The sequence below is a fragment of the Schistocerca gregaria genome, chromosome 6 (genome assembly GCF_023897955.1).
Source record: "Schistocerca gregaria isolate iqSchGreg1 chromosome 6, iqSchGreg1.2, whole genome shotgun sequence".
NCBI classification, from domain to species: Eukaryota; Metazoa; Arthropoda; class Insecta; order Orthoptera; family Acrididae; genus Schistocerca; species Schistocerca gregaria.
Genome location: NC_064925.1, coordinates 568,644,942 through 568,670,176, shown reverse-complemented (window position 1 = coordinate 568,670,176; position 25,235 = coordinate 568,644,942). Strand labels below are relative to the sequence as shown.

Below are 25,235 nucleotides of genomic sequence, written 5' to 3'. Positions count from 1 at the left end.
AGAAACGACGCGTCACGCGTGTCCGGCCCCCGACCTGTTGCCTGAAGCGCGCCTCGTTGTTTGTTGCAGCATGAACAACTCGGGGAACAACACGAGCGAGCAGCCGGACCCGGACTTCATCAAGATGTTCGTGGGCCAGATCCCGCGCTCCATGGACGAGAACGACCTCCGGAAGATGTTCGAGGAGTTCGGACGCGTCCACCAGATCAATGTGCTCAGGGACAAAGTTACCGGACAAAGCAAAGGTAAGTGGCGCCCGCCAGCCTCGCAGTAAGACACTCCAGCTGGCTAAAGTAGCAGTTGTCTGCTGCGAACTCTACTCAGCAACAGCCGGCCGTCACCGGACGTGTCGCGAGGCGTCTCACCTGTAACTTCATTTACACTTGCACGTAACCGCCACGTATCACCCTCCAATGCGTGATTAAGGATCCTCAGCAGGAGTTCATTACGTACCGGGTCACTGACGTTTGTTCCGTACCAGGCGTGATGCGATGTACGCCCATTTCAGACTACATTACAGCAGTGCAATAACACTGAAAGGCAAATTCAAGTTAGTCTTATCATTGATAAAGACGAACGAAACGCTTCAAATCAATGGAGAGAGGGGTCACTGTATAATCTAGAATGAAAGGTAAAATTTCGGTTTATATGTAAAAAGTTTTTTTCTAATTTTAGATTCTCGGATAAAATACAGGGTGTTACAAAAAGGTACGGCCAAACTTTCAGGGTACATTACACACACACACACACACACACACACACACACACACACACACACACACACACACACATATAAAGAAAAGATGTTATGTGGACATGTGTCCTGAAACGCTTAATTTCCATGTTAGAGCTCATTTTAGTTTCGTCAGTATGCACTGTACTTCCTCGATTCACCGCCAGTTGGTCCAATTGAAGGAAGGTAATGTTGACTTCGGTGCTTGTGTTGACATGCGACTCATTACTCTTCAGTACTAGCATCAAGCACATCAGTACGTAGCATCAGCAGGTTAGTGTTCATCACGAACGTGGCTTTGCAGTCAGTGCAATGTTTACAAATGCGGAGTTGGCAGATGCCCATTTGATGTATGGATTAGCACGGGGCAATAGCCGTGGCGCGGTACGTTTGTATCGAGACAAATTTCCAGAACGAAGGTGTCCCGACACGAAGACGTTCGAAGCAATTGATTGGCGTCTCATGGAGCACGGAACATTCCAGCCTATGACTCTCGAATGGGAAAGACCTAGAACGACGAGGACATCTGCAATGGACGAGGCAATTCTTCGTGCAGTTGACGATAACCCTAATGTCAGCGTCAGAGAAGTTGCTACTGTACAAGGTAACGTTGACCACGTCACTGTATGCAGAGTGCTACGGGAGAACCAGTTGTTCCCGTACCATGTACAGCGTGTGCAGGCACTATGAGCAGCTGATTGGCCTCCACGGGTACACTTCTGCGAATGGTTCATCCAACAATGTGTCAATACTCATTTCAGTGCAAATGTTCTCTTTACGGATGAGGCTTCATTCCAACGTGATCAAATTGTAAATTTTCACAATCAACATGTGTGGTTTGACGAGAATCCGCACGCAATTGCGTAATCGCGTCATCAACACAGATTTTCTTTGAACGTTTGGGGAGGCATTGTTGGTGATGCTTTGATTGGGTCCCGTGTTGTTCCAGCTACGCTCAATGGAGCACGTTATCACGATTTCATACGGAATACTCTACCTGTGCTGCTAGAACATGTGCCTTTACAGGTACGACACAACATGTGGTTCATGCACGATGGAGATCCTGCACATTTCAGTCGAAGTGTTCGTACGCTTCTCAACAACAGATTCGGTGACCGATGGGTTGGTAGAGGCGGACCAATTCCATGGCCTCCACACTCTCCTGACCTCAACCCTCTTGACTTTCATTTATGGGGGCATTTGAAAGCTCTTGTCTATGCAACCCCGGTACCAAATGTAGAGCCGGCCGCGGTGGTCTAGCGGTTCAGGCGCTCAGTCCGGAACCGCGGGACTGCTACGGTCGCAGGTTCGAATCCTGCCTCGGGCATGGATGTGTGTGATGTCCTTAGAACTAGTTAAACCTAACTAACCTAAGTTCCAGGGGACTGATGACCACAGATGTTAAGTCCCATAGTGCTCAGAGCCATTTGAACCACATATAGAGGCTCTTCGTGCTCGTATTGTGGACGGCTGTGATACAATACGCCATTCTCCAGGGCTGCATCAGCGCATCGGGGATTCCATGCGACGGAAGGTCCTCGCTAACGGAGGACATTTTGAACATTTCCTGTAACAAAGTGTTTGAAGTCACGCTGGTACGTTCTGTTGCTGTGTGTTTCCATTCCACGATTAACGTGATTTGAAGAAAAGTAATAAAATGAGCTCTAACCGTGGAAAGTAAGCGTTTCCGGACACATGTCCACATAACATATTTTCTTTCTTTGTGTGTGAGGAATGTTTTCTGAAAGTTTGGCCGTACCTTTTTGTAACACCCTGTATGCAAACAACACCGTCTGTTATGTCACTTCTAACAACACTGGAATCTCACGAATGATGTATGAGAGCTAAAGAGCTAGCTGCTGCGAGCCTAGACGCATACACGTGGCGAACCAGAACCCCGCCGACAAAGTTTCCGAGGTGGTACTGTGGACCAAAACAAGAAAAGTCTAGTAAACATGGGCTCAAAAACGAACAGTTTTAGAACTTTTATAGTCAGTCACATTTCGTCCATACTACCACCCCCCTGAAAGTTCTTCGGTCGGCAGATCATCAGAGCGCAGGAGAGATACTGTCGTTGTAGGGCGTGGCTGCACGCACCGCTTTCGTCATGCTACGCTGGCCCCTCCGCCTTCTTTTGCACGAGCAGAGATGATGCAGTCGACACGGGGGTAGAATACGTCATGGTTGGCTTCACTAGAGCATTTACGTGTCTTCTGAATTTCTGATATTAGACACCCGTACGTGTGAGACTTTTGTCAGTTTAAAAAGGAGGCTGTAGGCTTTTATTGGATAATCTCACGAAATTACTCCCGCTCGGCATGTTTCTAACTAGCTAATAGCTTTTTTGAACACTCCCCCTGCTCAACAATTGTAATTTTTGAGTGTTCATCAGCCAAATGGTAGAGTCGCTGACGCTGGAATGACGAGCCTGTCCTCGGCTCGTGGTGGTGCAGTTTAGACAAACATTTGTCATTCCTGCGGTTCCTGTAAGAGAGAGAGAGAGATATATTACCACCCTTGTTGATTGGTCCTGTCTGGTGTAACGTGAAAAAGAGGAAGACCTCCTCTGTTGGGGGATTAGTAAAGCTTAATCCCTCAGCAGGTCAGGCCAACGCGTGGTTGGCCCAGTCCACTGATGGGCCGGTTGTGGGAGCGTCACGTCGTCCCGTCTTCTCGTAGAACATCCTGGCGATGGTGCAGAACCTGTCTCGGAGAGGCAGGATCCCGGTGTCCTCGTGGAGTTGGCGCGTCGAGAAGCGCCTCGGAAGATGCATAGCAGTCTTCAGGGCGCGGTTCTGTATCCGCTGCAGAGACAGTGTGAGCACCTGCGGCTTTCCCCCAGACCACGGCAGCGTACTCTAACAGGGGGCGAACCAATGTTGGGTAAAGCGTGATGCCGTGATGCCGTGTTGCGGTGGCAATGACGACTGCGGGTTTAGCAGGGGATACTGGGCTCTCCGTTTCACATCACGGATGTGATGCTTCCAGGTGAGCCTGCGGTCTAGGGTAACCCCTAGGTATTTCGCCGTCCCACTCCATGGGATAGGTTCTCCCAGGATTTCGACCGGCGTAAGCCCTGGCGGCAGAAGTCTTCGGATGAAGACGACTGCTTGGCTCTTTGCGGCGTTCAATTTAAACCGCCAATTTGTTGCCCATGAGCCCAAGTGGTCGCACCCGCGTTGGAGGCGGTTTCTCAGCACCTGGGCATTCATGCTGCGCGTGAACAGGGCTGTATCATCGGCGTACAGCGCCAGTTCGACTCCTGCCACTTTCGGCGCGTCTGCAGTGTACAGGGAGTACAGCGAGGGGCCGAGAACCGACCCCTGCGGCACCCCTGCACGTATCTGCCGGTCTGTGGACGTACCGTCGTCAGCCCTCACGTGGAAGGTTCGTTCGGACAGGTACGACCGCAGCAGCGTCATGTGAGACGTCGGTATCCCTTGTTCAAAGAGTTTGAACTCGAGACCGTCGTGCCACACCGAGTCAAACGCTCGGGAGACGTCGAGGAACACTGCGCCAAGGAATTCCCTTGTTTCCAGTGCCCTCATGGCCGGTTCTACCACCCGCAACAGCTGGTGGGAAGTGGCATGCTCTTCTCGGAATCCGAACTGCTCGTCCGGGATGATGCCCTCCTGGGTGACGTGTCGCATCAGTCTTCTCGCGTACAGCCTCTCGAAAAGTATCGAGAGGGACGGGAGAAGGCTGATGGGTCGGTAGCTCGATGCCTGGCGTGGGTCCTTGCCGGATTTCAGAATGGCCACGAACTCCGCTTGTTTCCACGCAGAGGGGTAGTCACCTGATCGGAGAATCTCGTTAAAAACATGGGCAAGCTGCCGGTGTGAGCCCGGTGGAAGGTTCTTCAGCAGGAGGTTTGTGGCGCCATCGCTACCCAAAAGGTAGAGTCAGGAGTGCCCCAGGCAAAAGCGACAGGACATGATACGACGGACGGGGTGAGCATGAATTTACGGTTGTTGGCTGATGGCGCTGTGGTGTATGGGAAGGTGTCGTAGTTGATGAATGGCAGCTGTCTCTAGATGTAGGAAAATGTAAGTTTACGTGAGTTCTTTTTTCCTTTCCTGATCATTCTCCTAAAGTTCGAATACAGCATTAGTAGAGCCCTGCTTGACACTGTCACACCGATTAAATATCCAGGCGTAGCGTTGCAGAACGATATGAAATGGTATGAACACATCAAGCTCGTACCAGGGAAGGCGAACGCTGAACTCGGTTTGATTGGGAGAATTTTGGGGGAGTGTAGCTCATCGATAAATTGGACTGCGTAGATTGTGCTAGTGCGACCTATTCTTGAGTAGCGTTTGTGTTTGGGATGCCCAGACACACACCAGAGCAGGTTAAAAAAAAGGTTATCGATTAGATCGAACAACACGCAACTATTACGGAGATGGACACTACTTTGAAAATTCGGACTACCCGCCTCCGTAGCTGATCACCGCCTGACATGTCGTGTAGGAACCAGGAGAATGAGATGAGTTAGGGCTCGCACGGAGGCTTAAAGGCGGTTTATTTTCCCTCGCTCTATTTGCAAGTCGAACAGGAAAGGAAATAATGCGCCACGCACCGTAATCTGGCTTGCCGATATGTATGCAGATGAAGAGAGCTCATCAGAAGTGTCACACTTTTCTACACGTACTGCACTAAATGCCACTTCACGCCGCGCCGCCACACATTACTTGTTTTCTGGTTCCGCACGGGCCAAGGTTTTTTTCCCCCCCTTCAACTTGTTAATAACTGTGAACAACGAACTATTGTGTAGCGGCCTTAGTGAGTCACAACTTGTGTTGTAATTCAACAACGGCGCCTACGGCGCTGCTCGCAATTTACCGCTCGCAGACACGGCGGCGCCTATTTCATAATTACGTCGCTATTCTGGGACAGGTTCCAACGGGCGCAGGGCATCGTTTGGACGATGTCCACGGAAGTCTTGCACCGAGCGGGTCCGTGTATTTTCGTGGTTATAATGACTTCACACAAGAGCTAAAAATACGCCCAACGCACCTTGTTACAGCGCCTCTGTGTTACACTGTAGCGCCTGTTTCAAAGTGTTCCGTGTTCAGTACGTGTCCTCTCTAGTGAAACTTAATATGTGGCATTTGCGCAAGGGCGAGGATGGTATACAGGGAAGTCTGTGGTTGTAATTCTAAAGTCAGGGATTTACACTTACTCAGTACATGGTGAAATATTTTATGTTGGTGATGATATTCTGTAGGGCCGTTGTCTTCTGTGCCGTACGTTACAAACCTTTAGGGTATAATTACAGATGATAGTTAAGCAACTCAAGAAAAAGTGAGCAATGACCGGAAATGATTGTTTAGATTTTCATCGACAAGAGTGGCTATTTTATAGCAACTACTTATTCATAGAAATTCTCCAGTGACGACCGGTAATCTTGTGCATTCTATGATAAATAATACTTCTTCTTTATTTGAAACGAACGTCAAGTATAAATCGTGAGTCCAAGCATGACTATCACAGCAGCTGTTTCGCTTTTGTGTGATATATAAATATGAAAATATATATTGGGTTCTTACAGCTCGAACTTCTGTAACTGGCTTTATTAGTGTTCAAGATTTGTAATTCCCTTGACGTATTACGTCGACAAGTTCATCTCATACCTTATCAATCTCAAAACAAACAATTGTCTACAAACATCAGAGAAAAATGTAATGTAATCCACTGAGCTACCTGAAGATGAGCGTGTAAGTTCTCGAAACGCATCGTCGCAGAAAATGAAAAGCGACTGGCACAGATAACATCTTTTACGTCATCGTCTCACGTTCATAGATGACTTCTCGTACTGCAGTCGGGCAGTTGGAACAGGCCTAACACCTAATGCGTCAGTGGTAGTTTTTACTGTCGCACTTTTTGAACCACAGTCCAAAACGTACGACACAAGATTGTTAATTCGTTTCAAGTGTGTATCCACATCGTCAGTTTCTGAAAGGCTCCTCAAAAAAAAACAGTGTCTGTTCTCTGTCAAAAACGCAATAGGCTGAAGGGGAAATGACGCTCCAAAATGTTACTGTTACAGTCTGCAGGCAAAACAATGTCGTATATGTAATGTTAATTATTGCTTTGTTTATTGATTAAAGCATACATTACGGGCGTTCGTACGCTAGTTTTTACGCTACGCCATCAATTTATTATCACTAAAAACAAAAATTTTTGTACTTGATTATCGGCTGTCGATGTTGTATTTTGGAAATTTGTGGTAAGATCATATGGGACCAAACTGCTGAGGTCATCGGTCCCTGAGCTTACGCACTACTTAACCTCACTTAAACTAACTTACGCTAAAACCACACACACACACACACACACACACACACACACACACACACACACACACACACACACACACACACACACACACACACACACGCACACACACCGAGGGACGGCTCGAACCGTGACAAGGCGCCCTTGACATCGCGGCTACTCCGCGCGGCTGCCTGTTGTGATAACGAAATCAGCATCCTTTTAGACTTGTCGGAGAACCGGAGGAACTGCACTCCGGCGTTTGTTTTTACCTCCTTATTTTACGATATTTTAAACCAGCATCCGGACCATGTACCTGTATTCACAGATGGCTCTAAACAGGGGGACACTGTTGGTTGTGCTGTTGTTTTCCCTGATCGAGTCGTCAAGTTACGGCTTCCTGCGGTGTTTACCATCCTCGATGCCGAATTGTTTGCAATATTGCGGGCATTGGAGCAGATGAGATTAAGTTCCTCATCTGTTCTGACTCCCTGAGTGCCCTTCAGACCATTCAACACTTGTAACCAGCGGATACGGTCGTCCAGAACATCCATGATGCCCTACTCCACCTGCAACGGCAGGGGAAGGAGGTTTCTTTCTGCTGGGTGCCGGGGCACGTGGGTATTAGGGGAAACGAACTGGCGGATGTGGCTGCCAAAGATGCATGTTCCCTCCCTCACGTTGTTGGATGTGCCGTCCCCCTCCATGCTGTAACCTCCCTTTTGCGTTTTCGTGTTATGCATCAATGGGAAGAGGAGTGGTTGGCAGTTTCTGACAATAAGCTGCGTCTGGTAAAGGCCACTACGCGACCATGGCGTACGTCCTACCAGTCATACAGGCGGGATGAGGTTCTCCTCACTCGCCTCCGCATTGGACACAGTCCCTTCACGCATGGTTTTTTACTCCGGCGGGAGGACCCCCCAATCTGCAGTGCTTGTGGCGTCCAGATTACTGTCCGCCACATTTTACTTGACTGTCTTTTATTCTCTGACCAGAGGGCGGTGGTTTCCTTGCCACCGGATTTGCCCTCTATTTTGCAAGACGACGCAGCGACTGTGGTTAAGGTCTTACGGTTTTGTGTCCTGTCCAATCTGTTGCCTCGGATTTTAGGGAGAAGGTTTTAATGTGCTGCTGGGTGACTGGCTCACCCAGGTTTTAGGTAAGAGGTCCGCCAGTCACGATTACCTCCTTGTTTCACTTCGGTATCAGTTCTCTTTTCCTTGTGTTTCCTTTCCTTTTTTAGTGTGTTTCTTCTCCTCATGTTTTGCCTCTGTATGTGCGCATTTGGAACTGCGTCAGGCCTGTGTCTTTTAGCCGTTCTCCTTGTTCGGCGTCCGTCTTCGTCCCTTCACCGCCTGTGTTCCTGTTTCTATGCGTTTGGGCGCTGATGACCACGCTGTTTAGCGCCCGTAAACCTCACACACACACACACACACACACACACACACACACACACACACACACACACACACACACACACACACACACACACACAGAACCGACGATTTGACAACTTCTCACATCCGTAGTCGGCTTCAACACGGACTGTCAACCACGAGTCATTGTTGGGCCTTACCCGACGCGGCAATAGTGATAGGCCGCCTACAATGTAGTGAACACAGGAGCGTGATGCAGGTATCCGTGTGCAGAGGTCCTCGGGCGAATTAGCGTTGCCAGATTGTGTTCGTCGTCACACGGGTGGGACGCTTCGTGTGATGGTATGGTGCGACACTGGGTACAGTACACCATCACCTCTGGTTTGGTGCGACACTGGGTACAGTACACCATCACCTCTGGTTTGGTGCGACACTGGGTACAGTACACCATCACCTCTGGTTTGGTGCGACACTGGGTACAGTACACCATCACCTATGGTTTGGTGCGACACTGGGTACAGTACACCATCACCTCTGGTTTGGTGCGACACTGGGTACAGTACACCATCACCTCTGGTTTGGTGCGACACTGGGTACAGTACACCATCACCTCTGGTTTGCGTTGCCGTTAAGTTGGACAGCAGCCGCCTGAAGGTCAGTGAATGTGCCCTATGCGCTACATCACGATAACGTTATCGTCCAACAAGATACGACGAGACCGCATGTTGCAAAATTCTCTACTCGAGGAAAATTTCCTAACGCAGAAAACTGCTGGCAAGCCACTCCTTTAAGACTTATCATAGGAATTTAATGTGCGCAATTGGTAATGGATAACGCGGCTCATTAGGCTATAGGCATACAAACTAAAGTGGACTCAAACAATAAATTGTGACAGTAAGGTATGCAACGGCTTAAACAACAATCTTTCGTTTAAACACTCTAATTTATTCATTGTAACACAGATAGTCACATCCCATGAAAAGAACAGTAGACTAATGCGATCTCGATGAATATTCTGATTAGTGATTCTGTGCACAGCAGTGTTACTCAACTGCGTGAGAAAATACACCCTGTTAACTCAAAAATGACTGTCTGAAATTCAGTTTGGGAACTCGCTGTTTCCTGAAGGTAAACAGTGACTGAAAGCTTCGTGACTGATAAAGGTCCATACATTTAGCATGTGCACGTTGAACCTGAGGCGGCGATCGTATGTATCTGCGCAGATGTGGAATAAGGGAGGTAGCTCGCTCTTGCCGCTATGAATGTTCACCGTACTTTCATTGCCGTAAGAGCAGATGGACGCCACCGTCGCGCAGGCTGTCTCGAGAAGGCAACGGCGCGTTGCTACAACTACAAACCGTTCCGTGGACGTCTCCTAACTCTGAAGTCAGTGTAGCCAGCACCACCTTGAAAGGTCTCTGTTTGAGTCGTTTCATGTTAATCTCTTAAACCTGTTGTCATTTACGGCATAAATTCCTCTTCTAAATTTACTGTGGTGTTTCTGACTATCTGGGAGGATACTGAGCAGTGAAACGTGTTACTTTTACACATAATCAAGAACGATCTGTCACACTACTACACTCTAAAGCAGAGTTTATATATAATTCATGTCACACAGTCTCATATGGAACCTACATGCGCATTTTTTTTATATAGTGTATATGGTAAGATACTGTCATCCCCCTTCCCTTCTGTGTGAAAGGATAAAAGAGCAAATGCATTTCTAGTTGAATGCTTGATGGTAGCAGACAAGCTTGTCTGCTAGAGAACAGTAGGACCAATATCGGAACAGGTAGCGACGCTTTCTAAAAGCAAAGAGGTTTCTTCTCTTAGTATGGTCCTGTCCGTCCCTTGTCATGTTGGTATAGGAAGCTGCCTCTCTGGTCACTTCCGTTTGTATCTGTTAAACACCCTCGGTAGGGGCCCAGGTCAGTCTGTCTGCGGTGAGCGTCTGAAGTGGTAAGATCTGTGGCTAAGCGCGTGTCTGCTAAGTCTGTAGGACAATGGATTTCTTAAGTTCAGCCTAACTGAAAATTTAATCATCTTTATTTCTGGTTTAGCACAAAAATATCTAATGTTATCTTGAATTGCAAGGCAGTGTAATTCGAGTGTGAAGTTCAGAATATCTTTCCGTAGTTGCTTTGTCACTAATTTGTGAGTAAAGTGGAACCACGTGTTGATCAGTAACTCTAAGATCATCAATCTTAAATGCGAATGTGCGTGAGATTATAATGTCTTGACAATATTTTTCAATATAGCAACTTTTCTTTATGTTCGACCCACGTGGGGTGTCCTTTGAGACCAGTACCACGTGAAGCATGTGGTGTAAGCATCAAAGTAGCCCGCAACTATTCTTTTCGGGAAGATTTCACAGAGAGTTAGTATGAATTTAATATACCAGTGTATGGTAATTACATGACGGACACGATTGCGCTACGAACGTAACTTCTTTGGGTGAAAATTGAATCGGTTGGTTGTGGTTAATTTCCTCTTGGATACGTTTGAACGTTCTTCGTGTGTTATTTTATGAATGCAGTGTTGTATGTAGTCTCCCAATCTTGGCTCCCTATTTGATGTGTTCCGTAAGATTACAAAGTCACATTTTCACTATCCTTAATAAGGCACCAGTTTAGTTACGAATCAAGTTTGATATGCTGAAATTTTAACGGAACAATGATCAATGTTAAAATAAATGTGCAAAAATAAACTGATTTATTTCTTTTTATTTAAATTGTCTATATATATATAATCACCGGTTATCGTAAGATGAGTACTAAAAGATTATAATTAATGTTAGTCTGGTTGGGAATTTGGTAAGCTAGACTGGATACCTGGTGAAACAGTTGCGCAGTAATGAAAGTTTAACTTCCTCAGATAGCTCACAGCTTTTAACCCACTTTTACGGTCTTGAAATCAGCACCGCTTTCAGAAGAAATTAGTACAACAACATTACAACCTTTCGGTGCACAACTGATGCACTCTGTGTGTCGTGCCCACCACCACGCCTCACCTGAAGTCGACGTCTCCTCCACAGCGTCTCGATTCGGAATACTACATTATTGGCTCTCTCTCTCTTCCGCAATTCTCCCCTTTATCCGCCAGAAAGTGCCAGTCGCCAGTTGGCGGAATACAAAAATTTCCACCCAATAGCAAGGCTTCCCCCCACCCCCATCAAGAATCCCGCCAAAACGGTGCATCGTGATCAGACGCCAATCACGTAGCCAAACTCTCCCCTGCTACTAAAAAACGTCCCCTCCAACTCTGTGCTCGAGACGTCACACTCCATTGTACAAATCGCACGTTTTTGCACATACTGCATTCTAGCCCCCGCATCAGAGTGGCTCTGAAATTGGGAACGACTCCTCGCAAGATTTGCACATTATTTCTTGCAGCCCTCGTATTCTAAGGTAGCCGATAGGTATCTACAAAATTGGTCCAAAAACATGAGGGAGCGGACATTGTGCTGGGTGATGCCGTTAAGCTGGACGATGATTTTCTGCCTCGGCAGCCCAAGTTCCGCGAAGTCACCTGAGCCTCTGGTCTCCGCTCCAAGCGAAGTGCCGTTTTCCACTCCATTTTCTGTTCGCCCTGTCTCATCTCTGCTGCACGTCGTCTTCCAACGCACACAAAAACCATTCAGAACTCAGTGCGTCGATTACAGTGTTGAAGAAGGGAAATTGAGCTACATAGATCAGTGTTACTAGCCAACATGGGTCAAGATCGTCAGTAAAACATTCTCGATGCAATCCCCACCGTTACAATCCTCTAATTACACACCGTCTCAAATTAAATGGAAAAAGGCATGCAAAATTGCCTACTGCGTTTCAATATTGCTCAAGCTGTTCTCATCTATGTCGATATACAGGTTGTTACACGTCCCGCCACGTCCAATGCTGGGTAGCTCGCCAATACCGGCGAGCCCTGGCAATAGTGACGATATTAAGGGAAAATGAATTAAAGTTTGTGTTGGGGAGGGAACTCGACCTAGGTAGTTCGTGCAGCTATGTCTGCCATAGTGCCTCGGTGGTGTAGTGGTAGCATATCTGCCTAGTAAGCAAGAAGACCCGCGTTCGAGTCCCGGCCGCGGCACAAATTTTAATTGATTTAGTCTGCTTCGATCATATTTGATCATTATCGTGAGATAATAACGAGACGGGAGTCTCAAAGGACACATTTAATTATAAGATCTGTTACACTAGTGTTTGAACAACACGTCCTTCAGATCCCTCTCCCATTGAAATCATCTGGTCGTCAGTTGCCGAGAGACCACAGGCCACTACAATTGATGGACTAACCATGGAATGAAGTGCTCGTTTCTGCCGTCCAAGTTTTGTTCCTCACAGTATCCAACTGGGTATTAACAACTGGTAATCGGATCCATAACTCATTTGTAGGCCTTGGAGCTTCTTTCTAGAAAATCGCCATGGCTGGAATAATTGCACATAGCTTAAAAGCAGTTCGCCACTGCTTCGTTCTCGTCTCCTTACTTTTTAATATCCATTCTGAAAAGATTTCCTGAAATGCTCACGACGCACAAAACGTAGTAGTGCGGTTCAGTGTGTTGTTATGTATAAGATCAGGTATGCTAAAAGCACTGTCTTACGTGCAACCAGGCTGCAAGACGTACAAGAACTTCTTGTGTGCATTATGTACCTGCATGTGGCAAGAGGTGAGAACACACAATGCACCCAGGAATGTTATCGAATATGATGATTTTGGTGCTCCAGATGCTACGGTGTGGGAAGGCATACTGTTGAACCATGCGGGGGGGGGGCGCAGACATGCCAACGCGACTGCCTCCAGGAAGGGAAGTACGCTGTCCCCAGATATCGAATCTGCCCGGCGGATTCACGACGAGGAATTGGTGTAATGGCCAGCCTGGTTGTCACTTTTAGGCGGTTTCACAAACGGCACTAGGTATCAGGCTGGTCCTCATGATCTGCCTCAGATACAGGCCACGCAATCGTTTAAAGCATTTTACATAGAATTTACTGTCAGCGTAGACAGACTGGGTACACTTCTTCCGTCCTCTGGTATGAGTAGGAGACCGACTTCCTTCCATGGCCAAAATCTGGTAAACATGTGCCATGTGGATCATGTCTCAGGAAACAGACGAGATTGGATACCCTTGGCTAACAGTTGTTGTTCCAACGATCCATCTGGTTTATCCAGTACTTGACCACTTGTCTCCACCAATATTTGATCCAGACGAAGTGTAGGCACTGAATGAGTCAGGCTACTTCTGCACGCAGTTTTATTAGCTAGCTTTTCAAAAAAAAAAAAAAAGAGATGGCTCAAGTCCGAAAATCCCTATAGCTACCTCCTGAGCTGGGTGGATCTGATGTTGCGGCATTCAGCTGGCAGCCACGGTGTGTGGTGGAGGAGAGGTTTTAACGAAGTAGCCATGTTCAAACTGTATGATAACTCCTTCTCGTTAACTGCGACCTGTGGCACTTAATAATTTTACTTGATAAACAATGAACAAGTAATGTTATCCAACTGATACTCGGGGTACTGTGTCTCCTGCATGGATGCTACTGATGGCTCTGCTTGCTCTCTCTCTCTCTCTCCAATGTAATGTGTATATATTTGGTGTTTGTGTGCATGTATATCCAGCGTCACCACCTAAACCATTGGAAAGATTTCAAACCAATGTGGTGCATGTATTACTTGCTATCTGGGAATCAGCACTGTGGAACTTGGAATCTTATAGCTGCAGAGATGTAAAAGGGTTTCAGCCCCCTGACACCTTGGCTACCCCGTATGGCAGGCACGGTGTCGAGTTAGTATTGGCATGTGCTGCTGGGGCTACGAGTGCAGATAGGCGCGACTTAGCAGGGAGGGGGGGGGGGGGAGAGGAGGGAGAGGAGGAAGAAGCCAGACAGAAGGTGCAGGACGACATGGGTGCAATACGTGTCAAACTTGGACGCGAGCGAAGTTACAGACACATTATTCGACCTTAAAGTTTCAATGAATCCAAACTATCATTTCAAAATTCAAGTTACATGAGTGACATCCTTCACTTATTACTGATTAAATGACACGATTATTTTATGGAAGTCCTCTGTTTTAGAGGTGCTACAGCCAGTCTGGAAAAATAAGGTTTGGTACGAAATTCTCGTTGCCATTTGATCGACCCTCGGACAAGTGGCACAAGGAAAGCTTGGAGTCGAAACTCGTCTTGATACTGCCTGACAGAGCTGCCAAGACAAATATGTACTCACAGCGGCAGTCTTGGTGTTTTTTCAGCAACTGCGCGAGCCTCGGAGCACGAAAACGCAGGTCTCTGAGAGAGACAGGGTGAGTTGTGAGGCGCAGATGCCGGCGGCAGCCCCGCGACAGGTTTAAGGAAGCCGCCGACCCTGGGGAGCGGGCCGTCCTCCTCCCTCCCTCCCTCCCTCCCTCCCTCCATCCCTCTTTATGAGGCGGGGTCAGGGCCTCGGCACGCCCTTCCTGTTGCTGTTTCTCCCCCAGCTGTGCAGCGTCGCAATTCTCTGCCTGCCTGCCTGCCTGCCTGCCTGCTGGCCGTCGAGGACCTTTCTTTATTTCCTCCAGCCCGTTTCTTTTGTTGTTGTTTCTATTTCTCGGGGAGCCCTTTTCCATTACGTCGATTGAGAAAATAACGCGCTGGCGGACCCCGTGACACGTGTCACAGGCCAGTAAGGGATTTCCCGCCCTGCCCTTCACGACCACGCCTCTTATAATGGCATTCGCTGTAGATTTGGGCGTAACGTTGGGAGCAGTAATAGCTTCCGGCCCTGTGCTAGGGGAGCGAAACATAGGGAAGTCCTAAAACTGGCAGCCCACAGCAGAATTCTCACTGTTGTTGAGCCGGGGCTATTCTCTCCTCCTCCTCCTTCTTCTCCTTCTTCTTCTGGGATGCAGTCATGTCACTTTCTCGAAGATATCCTAGTAAAATCATTCATAAAATCGACTATCCAATCTCTGCCGTTTGGCCATTTGCAAGTGGAGTACAGCAAAGAATGACAAGATTGTGAGATATGTGACTAATGAACAGGCTGAATCAGAAATCCACCAACATCATCAGAGATTTTTCTGGAGTATTTTCTGAGTATTTTGGAGGATTGCCAAAACAACGAAAAAAAAGAATATTGAACTCTGAAATCGGGAGGAAGTGTTTAAAGTTCACGCGTTGTCAAGCGCCAATTACGATACTTAAAAAAATGTAATGAAGCCGCTGTAAGGTTGTGTGCCCGCCTCCATAGCAAACTGGTCAGCGTGTCTCACTACCATGCGAAGGACATGAGTCAAATTCCCGGCACTGCCAGGGTTTTTTCCTTGCTGTGAGGATTGGAACGGAGGGCACTCAGCCTCGTGATACCAAGTGAGGAGTTATTTGATTGAAAAGTAGCGGCTCAGATGTCAAGGAAGCTAATGAGAACAGCGAGAGCGGTGTGTTGGCCCGATGCCCCTCGACACAATGTCCAAATAACGCCATTGGTTTGGGATGACACTGCCGCTGGTCTGTCCTTATTGGCACATCTGAGTCAGAACGCGGAGCTTAGCTTTCCTTTCCTTTCCTTTTCTTTGCTACGAGGCTGAGACGAGAGAGAAACACCAGCAACGAGGAGCAACAGTAGTGCATGACCACGCGTTACCTAGCATGTAGGCCGTAGCGTCTCACCGTATTCTGCCAACAGCGGCCGGCAGTTGTCAACGAGGTAACCGGTGGTCGACACTGATTACACAGGCGCTGTCTGCTGCAGGACACTGACAGGAGTGAGTTCGCAGCAAGAAAACAGCAGACTGTCACGATACGCACTTTTTTCCGTTGCTACCTTAAGTGGCCGTTCTCATAAAGCTGTGTGTATCCCAACAGCGAGTTCAGAGTTGGCATTACCTGGCTAGTCCTAACTGCCACCTACCACCCAAGAATGTGTCCCTGTGCTCGTGGTGAGTTTCAAATCAACAAGTGTCCCTTGATAACGTCGACCATCAATACCAAAGTCCTTGTCGGTCCCAGTGAAACGTGCCCTTTCATTAGATTTATGAATGACTGTGCTGATAATCCTCTTACTTTATTTGCTTTTCAAACAGATCAGCAGAACTGAACGTACTCAGACATTTCGCTCTTTACTTATTCTGATCAACACTAAACTGACACACAATATTTTTAACGCAACGCAATCTGACTTTTTTAATAATCCCTACAAAAGAATGTCCCTGACAAACAATAACCTATACCTTTCATGAATCACTTACCTCACAAAAATCATTACTCAAACTACTGCAAGACAGCGAGAGCCAATAATGCCAGCTGAATAAAAGAGTCTAACTACTGAAGCCACTAACTACTGATAGGCATAGTTAGCAAATGAAAGATTTTGCTAGGGAACAAACAATGTATTTACCTTAATAATGTTTAAAAGTCATTATATATCAGTTCATGATATCCAGTATAACAAATTTACTTTTTCTGATGGACACACGTCCACATCGACCGCTCTCAAAATTCCGCCATCTCTCTCCCCAAATCCACCACTGCTGGCGGCTCACCTCCAACTGCGCAACACGAGGCGCTGTTAACAGCCAACTGCCCAACACTACAATGGCGAATATTCCAACAAGAATGCCAAACAGCCACAGTCTGCACACAGCACAGCCAGTGATTCTCACACAGAGCGCTACGTGGCGTTACCAACATAAAAACCTAAACAGCGTACTTACACCAGTGGTGACACATACTGATGGCTACCTCAGTTGGTGGTGGCTGCCGAACATAACGGCGTCGAACGTACTGAGTATTCTGAACGGGGCTCTCATAGAAGAACTGCAGTTGCAGTCAGCACCTGTCCTGGAGCTCGCGAGTGTGTGGCTTGGAGTGAGTTCTGCTGCCGCATGCTCATACTAGGGGGACTCCTTGCTGTCATGTGGCCGGTAGAAACAAACGGGGCCTTAGATCCAGCGGCTTGCAATGGCGCTCGCACTGCTGCCGCTGGCTGCTGGGCTGTTCAGCATGCGTCACTCAAATTCTGTCCTCTGCCGATGTAACCACTTGTGGGTTAGGCAACACGCGCATACCCCAGGTGAGAGAGGGGTGGAAGCTATATTGGACGGGCGGTCACTACGTCACTAAATGTAAGCGTCGTCTTGCTGGCCACTAGTGATTACAGTTTGAGAGGCACTCTCTTGAAATTGATCTGGCCCAGAATTACTCCTGTACAGTGGGAATAACGTTAAGAAGGCTAATTCACGTCTGTCTTCTCAAGGCCGCAAACAATGTCAAGAAAAATGAGTTTTACTTCAATTTACAGTTTATTCCGTAGTAAAATAAATCTAGTATCACAGGGCCCATGGTCTCTGGTGGTTCGTTAGAGAGTAATCTCTTAGAGAGAGAGAGAGAGAGAGAGAGAGAGAGAGAGAGAGAGAGAGAGAGAGAGAAATGAGAGAATTTTATACAGTGTTCAGTTTTAACGACGACTTCTCTATATTTGTTGCACCTTAGGCAAGTGTTCTTACTTTCTCACTTTATATTGGAAGTGGGATGTTAGTGACCATCATTTGGGCAGAACACAAGTAAGTTTCTAACTACCTGCATTACCTACCTGACTTGGGTGACCAAATAGCATCTTGGTCACCGTGGTCGTTAATTGCTCTCTCATTGGTGACACTTTCGAAATGACTGTTCTGTACATAGTTCCGCGTAGTCAGCGTGTACACAAGTTTGCCACTAGAGCGCGCTCCGCTAAGCACAACAGCACGGGCGCAACGCTCGTCTGTCTCCACACTAAGAGATGGCGCTGCCATAGAGACGGACCAAATTCTGCTTCCGCCGATCCGCGTATTAATATGTAACGCAGCCAATGAGGTTGCTGCTAACGTAGAACCTTTTCTCCTCGCGGATCATACTCTCACAGTGATACATGAACGTGCGAAGTATTATAAGGAGTGTACAGACCTCAGATTACCAGGCTGCATTGGGCTGCATCAGTCCATAGTCAAGTTTCAGTCTGCGGCTAATAAGGTTACCATATTCCTGTACTCTGCCATGAAGATAAATGTATAGACACTTTTGTTAAATGTCAGAGATATATGTGAGAAAAAGATCAACGTACCAATACCAAAGGATCTTCAGATTGCCAATTGTAAGCATCCAGAACCAAGTTAAGTAATTTTCATTCTTGTTATATTTTAAATAAATGTGTGTGAAAATTAATCAAGTTCTGTTTAAAGTTGGTCACGGTCAATCTGCTACTCTAAGCGTGCAAGTGGCATTTCTGTCTAACGGCAGAAGATAAACACGCCACGATAAGACCATGAGACATATTGCTGACACTCGCCTACTTAGAGCGACAAGTCAAATAATCTGATGGTGTGTGTACTGAAAGTCTTACAGAACGCCCACCACAGAGACTGAAAGTTAATTTCGCCAGTTTCAGCCATTTCCAACATAGAGACAGCCTCTAAAATCGATAGACGAGACGCAGACTAGAAATTGTTCACGTAATTGTTAAAATAAGCCAACGTCATGAAGGATCATCAGATCAAAACTTTCCCACAATAAGTTAAAAGTAGCTTCAAATATTCGTTAACTTGAATTTAACTGTGTCTGCTTATAGTAAACGTGTACCCAGAGCCCAGAGATGTGTTAAAGCTGCACAGTGCCTGCGAAAGAAGATACGGACCAGCCTGGAAATAGTCTCTTTTTGCCGCCTCTGAGACGGGTGGGCAGGCGGTCCCCCGTAGCGCCCGGTAAATCGCCTCCGGAGTCGCGTGGCGGGCAGCCAGCGAGTGAAGGCAGCACGTGTCGGCGAGCCGTGTGGGATGAGAGACGCGGCCCGGCCACGTGTTCCCCGCCAATCCCGCCCGCTGTCACAACTTTGCCGGATGAAATAACGCGCCGACAAGTTTCGCTCTTTATCCTTAAAGAAGTTCTTTTTCTCTCCCCGGTAATAAAACTGATATGAGGGCCTCATTACTTAGCCCGCCACTCCGGGCACAAACTTGCGCGGCAGTATTTTTGCTGTCGTCCCACGCGGCGAGAGTGAAGGCAGGAGATTAAGTGCTTACACTGAGGCAGCTTATCTGCTGTCAAATAAGCGCCTACCGCCGCACCGCCCGACCAAGTCATTACGCAGCAGACATCTGCGTCGCGCAGGAGCCGGTCACTGCTGAGCTATGTCGCAGGGGCGGGGGATAGAGTAACACTGATGCGGCCGTGGCATCGAATAGGTGTCGCGCTCGTCACTTCAAGTGATAAGGTCATCAACGTCAGACCGAATAAGGTAACGCTACGACGTGATAGGACTCCTGCCCGAATCCCGGTACCGCCATCATGAGTTACTGTTTACATATCTTCAGGCACATGCAACAGTAATCAGCTCGGTAAAGCCACGATCAGTACCTTCTACAGCCTCGCAAATGAGTTACCGCACAATCTCTTGCGATCTACCTAGAGAATGTAAAAATAATTCAATCACTGTATTCCTTCCTTCAAAAAAAAAAAAAGTTTGACGGACTCTTAGCAGTAAGTTAAACCACATAGCTCGAAACCGCACACAGTGGCACTTTTCCTATGCGAAGTCCAAGAATTGTTCTTTCATTTTCATCTACTTAACCTTATCAGACTAAAGCCCTAGGGTCTTTTCTGAGATAAGACCGCGGTTTTACACACAGTCACTGTTACTGTTAACAGTATAGTACCGATAACGGTTCAAGGAGAGGGCACTTAATTGTAAGTACAACAAAGGCTGTTGTTGTTGCTGTTGTTTCATCATTCCGAAGCCATGCTACCAAAAGTTACTTGGATAGGTCAGCTGTTTGACGAAGCAGGATAGAAAGCAGTTTCTCTAATACATTTTTTTGGGGCCACACTGCTAAGGTGGAAAGGAGTTACAACAAAGAGTATACGTTGATAATATGGTAAAGGAGGCAGATTATGTGCGAATCTTGCGCTATTCTGCTCTTAGCAAGGATAGCTGTCCTTCGGGCGGTGGAATATGATGAAAATGACGAATGTCGCTATCACATCATCTGCAGGACGTTTATCCCCATCTCAAAGCTTTGTAAGCCTTCCAGAGACCAGTATCGCACTACAAAATGGATATAACCAACAGCTGGAATTACACATTTCTGGACAAGTTTGTTTCTCAGATCAAATGGGAAGAAGTATGTTTCTCAGATCAAATGGGAAGAAGTATGTTTCTCAGATCAAATGGGAAGAAGTAAAGATGCGTGCGCGGACTTTCTAACAGTGTTTAGCCCATTTTAGATTTTCAGCTATTATTATTTCTAGGCTGCTCTCTAAGAGCGGAAATGTGGTTTTGTCCTATTTACGATTAAATATGACAGGTATCCCTACTAATGAGAAAAGGCGGACGAACCAGGTCAGCTTGGATTTTCAATGAGTCGAGATTTAACGGTATATTCTGTGCATACTTTGATAATTCACGAAAATCTGGTTTGATATACTCCATAGTAGTCATAGAGGTCACTGGCTTTGCTCTTACGTACAACTTGAAGTCGTTAGCGTACGTGCGGTATTTGCTGTATGACTTCTAGACACGTCATTGATATAAGGAGATAAAAATGTCGGCGCTAATACCGCACTCTAGTGGGCACTTCATACACTAGAGACGGTAAGCATAAATTTTGCCTTGCAATTTCGTACGTTTGACAAGGGAGATCATGAAATTACCAGCACCAGTAGATCTGCTAAAACCTGAAACGCGGGTAAAAGCAGACCCTTGTGTGCTTGTAGACTGTAGCAACTTGGACAGCGCCGCAACAATACGAAAAGGGCGGTAATCACAGGGTGCTGCAGCAGCAGCGTCCTTTTTGCTAAGTAGGTTGACAGGTTCCTTTTTTCAAGGCTCCTGGGAAAACGCCGGTGGTTTAGGAGTGGTTAAAATATTATTGACTCACTGCCGTCCACAATAAAATATAGATTCTAACATTTCCATTGTAATTTCAGCATGTTCAGTAGATACTGACTACAACAGGTGATTCCTTTTTAAATGATGTGGCCAGAGGCAAGCTTAAAAAAATACGCTGCTATCGTCTTCTGCTCCTGAAATAATCAGTAAGACTTTCGTTTTTTGCTTCCGTTTAGTGTTGGTTTTCAGTTAAGTGATTGGTTTAGTTCGTCAGCCAAAATAATTGCATCAACTTCATATTTACTTAGAAAAAATCTACGGCGTCAAGGCACAGCCATAGCACAGTTGGTCTTTGTCTGTTGTCGGTTAATATATAGGCACATCAGAGTTCAGCGCTTCTCACAGATTTTGACTCTGTTCCGCTTCTGCCTGTAAGCAGTATCGTTTACAGAGGTGCAAGGTTATTTGTACACAGTTTGTCCCATTTCCGTTTGGACTGTGACTACGAACAATCTCACGGATTATGTTCACAGAATTATTGTATTTGTTTAAAATAGTATCCCCGTGAATCAAAGCTCAGCTGAAATCGCTTTAAAAGTGTATTGAATACTCACTGCAGTCCTTTTTTGGCGTTGCATTTAGTGCTGCAGTAAAATTTTCTTGGACATTCTTGACTGCGCATCACATGTCCTTTCATTGCCAACTTCAATTTAAAGAAAAAGAGCAGACGGCGGGGGCCAAATGCGGCGAATACGGTGCGTGATCTGGGGCTGTGATTCATTTGCTGGTCAACAACTCGGGCAGTCATCGCTTTTTGGGCTATGGTGTCGACATTGAGGAGCAACCAGGAAACTGCCCTCGGTATTCGAATCGCATTCGACGAATTCTCGCCCACAAACGCTGAAGGACTCAAAGAACTTGTTGCCTCGCTGCACCACTGCCATTTTCCAACGAGTGTCAGTTGTGTACTGTTACCTTCGCGGTCAGGATCCCTGATGCAGCAGTGCCATCACTTTGATTTTACCCTGCCCCCTCCTCCCCATTCTCTCTCTCTCTCTCTCTCTCTCTCTCTCTCTCTCTCTCTCTCTCTCTCTCTCTCGTGCGTGTGAGAGAATGAGAGAGAAGGCGCGCACATAGTGGTAAATTACAAGACACAACTCTCTCCTTCCAACAATATCTGAATATTTTTCGTCTGTATATGACCCTCAGCAAAGATGGTTTAAATAGAGAAACTTCAAAGAAGTAACGGCTTTGTTTTGTCAGTATGAGTGACTCGCAGAAATGTTCAACAAAAAGATCTGTGGACGGCAGTGCAAGAAAGGCATTTTGCATCGCGGGCACCTTTGTTCTGAAAGTAATGGGAGTCACGTTCCTTTAAGAGTTACAATACGCGTTTAACATGCCGTAAAACACAATTTCGTACGTGGACAGGGAAGTAAATTACCTACTATGTCTCTCCCCGTCTATTACCGGCTTCTGGAAAAGGGAAAGCGAACCTGGTGACAAAGCACCTTCAACAAAGTCCTGTACTGTGGCATGAGTAGCACATACGTAGATATTGTTCAGCAAGATTAGCAAGTTCCGACGATTTTGAAACTACTTTGCACGAGTGAAACATTATTTCACGGCTCTACTTTGACGCAAATAGTCATTCCTTCTTTTGCGGAGTCGTTGTCCATCGAAAGTAACACTCTCAACAGCAGTGGGGAACTCTTCCCCTTCCGTCCCCGTCTCCCCCCCCCCCCCCCCAACTCCGTGCTCAATGTTTTGTAGGGCAGTCAGCTCAATTCCTCGTTTAGTGTCTACCGGTAATCCCCTGTGCCACCTAGTATTCCTTAAAGAATCAAACTCCCTCATATAAAAGAGCTTCAAGCTTCTGATTCCCTTACAAATGCCTAAAGCTGAAATTCTACTGCATGAACAGTGAAAATATGGATCGCGATAAGCGATAAAGTTGTTTCTTCCTTTCATCATTTTGTTGGTGGAAGGGAGGACGGGGAGGGTTGTAAGCGATAAAAAAATGCGAAAGCGTTTCAGACTGTACGTAAATTTGATCTGGACACACAAAGTGCTGTCATTTTCACATAGTGGATGAATATAGACTGGGTAGTTTGCGCGCCTTGGGTTAGGCTGTCTCGACAAGTATACATAGTTTCCGCAATGACTGAACAAGTCGTTGGAAGTCTCCCTGCAGACATACTGAATCGAGCTGTCTCTATAGCCGTCCACAATTGCGAAAGTATTGCGGCTGGAGGATCAGCACAAAGCGGCCTTCCGAAAAAATGTTCGGTGGATTCATGTCGGGCTACTTGAGTGGCTCACTCGTAAGTTCGAACTGTCCAGAATGTGCTTCGGACAAATCGCGAACAACTGAAGCCGCTGAAATGACATCGTTATTTGGAAACATGAAGTCCATGAACGGCTGCAAATGGTCTTGAAATAACCGAGCATAACCATTGCCAGTCAATGACCGATCCAGTTCGACCAGGGGCATCCAACCCATTCTAAGTAAACACAGCCCACACCATTATGGAACGCTTTGTGGGGTTTGCGCCACACTCTAACCCCACTATCAGCTCTTATCGACTGAAATCGGGACTTGTCTGACGAGGCCGCGGTTTTCCAGTCGTCAGGGTTCGACCGATGTGGTCACGAGCCCAGAGGAGGAGCTGCAGGCGTTGGTGTGCTGTTAGCAAAGGCGCTCCTTTTGGTCATCTGCTGCCATTGTCCATTAACGCCCCATTTCCCGGGCTGTTCCAACGGTTCTTCCACATTCCTTTCTGCGGTTATTTCAAGTATTGCTTGTCTGTTCGCACTTCACAAACCTACTCAAACGTCGCTGCTCTCCGTCGTTAAGTGAAACCCATCTGCGAATGCGCTGTCGGTGGTGACAGGTAATGCCTGCAGTTGCGGTAGTCTCGGCACGCTCTTGACACCGTGCATCTTGGAATATTGAATTCCCTAACAATTTCCGGAATAGGATTTTCCCATCCGTCTAGCTCAAAGTCTGCTGATTCCGGTCTTGGGGTCATTAAACACGTCGGCAGCCTTATCACACGAATCACCTGAGTAGAACTGACACCTCCGCTGATGCACTGCCCTTTTACTCCTTGTTTATGTGATACTGCTGCCATCTGTATATGTGTGTATTACTATCCCATGGCTTCCGTCGCATCAGTGTATGACAGCGATTTAAATTTTGTCAATAATTACATGAAATGCAGAAAATGAGTTTTTTCTCGCTGCTGGATATAGTTAGGTAGACAACCCGCAGCTTGGATCTAATATCCTTCGTATCCATTTAACAGTATAGATGTGAATGTATGATACGACTGCGTCATAATAATCGCTAAGAAGCGCTTCATGTGACATTGCTAAATGAAACAAATCTCCTTCAAATTCCGCTATTGATGTAGACTATATCGAAAAGAATCGAGAAAATCACATTCTACTTCTACATGAAGTTTGAATGTATCAAATAGATGAATATATGACCGACAATGCGACAATTTCCTCTTTTTTTAACGATGTGCTTTCACTGCACCTCATGGAGTCGGATCTGCGCAGTGAAAAACGGGGCGCGTGAAAACTTCGTCGCTTAAACTTCCCGTGCGGTAGCGACGTTCTCTATGGCGCTGCAGAATACTGCCGGCAGTCTTCGGAGATCAAAGGGAACCTGCAGGAGACCATTAGCGGGCCGTATATGGTTCACATTTCCTACGTTAAGGATCACCTTCCCTCGCATTGAGGGCCGCAAACTACACATCTTAAAAACAAACGAAAACTCCTAGTACCTATCGACCAAGCGAAATTACTGCAGCATTTTCTGCGTTCGTGTTTTCAGCTGTGATGAGTACTTACTGCAGACGGTTTCGCTCAATGCTTTCCATACAAGTACTACTTCGTTGCTCAGAGAAGCTGCTTACTGTTAACGCATAGCTGCCAAACGCAAAAAATGCCCACATCCAACAACTGCGCTGGGTTCTCTTATAGCCACATAGAGTTGGAGGCGTG

The 25,235-nt window shown here is 46.7% G+C and overlaps 1 protein-coding gene across 38 annotated transcripts in view; it reads left to right on the top strand.

Annotated features, from left to right (window-relative positions):
• The window catches only part of LOC126278218 (CUGBP Elav-like family member 2), a 2,351,537-nt gene that overhangs the window by 1,767,999 nt on the left and 558,303 nt on the right, over positions 1 to 25,235 (top strand). For all 38 annotated transcript variants that reach the window (XM_049978170.1, XM_049978179.1, XM_049978163.1 and 35 more), the window contains one exon: positions 70 to 245. In XM_049978170.1, the coding sequence (XP_049834127.1) occupies positions 70 to 245 (176 nt within the window). The remainder of the gene's footprint in view (positions 1 to 69; positions 246 to 25,235) is intronic.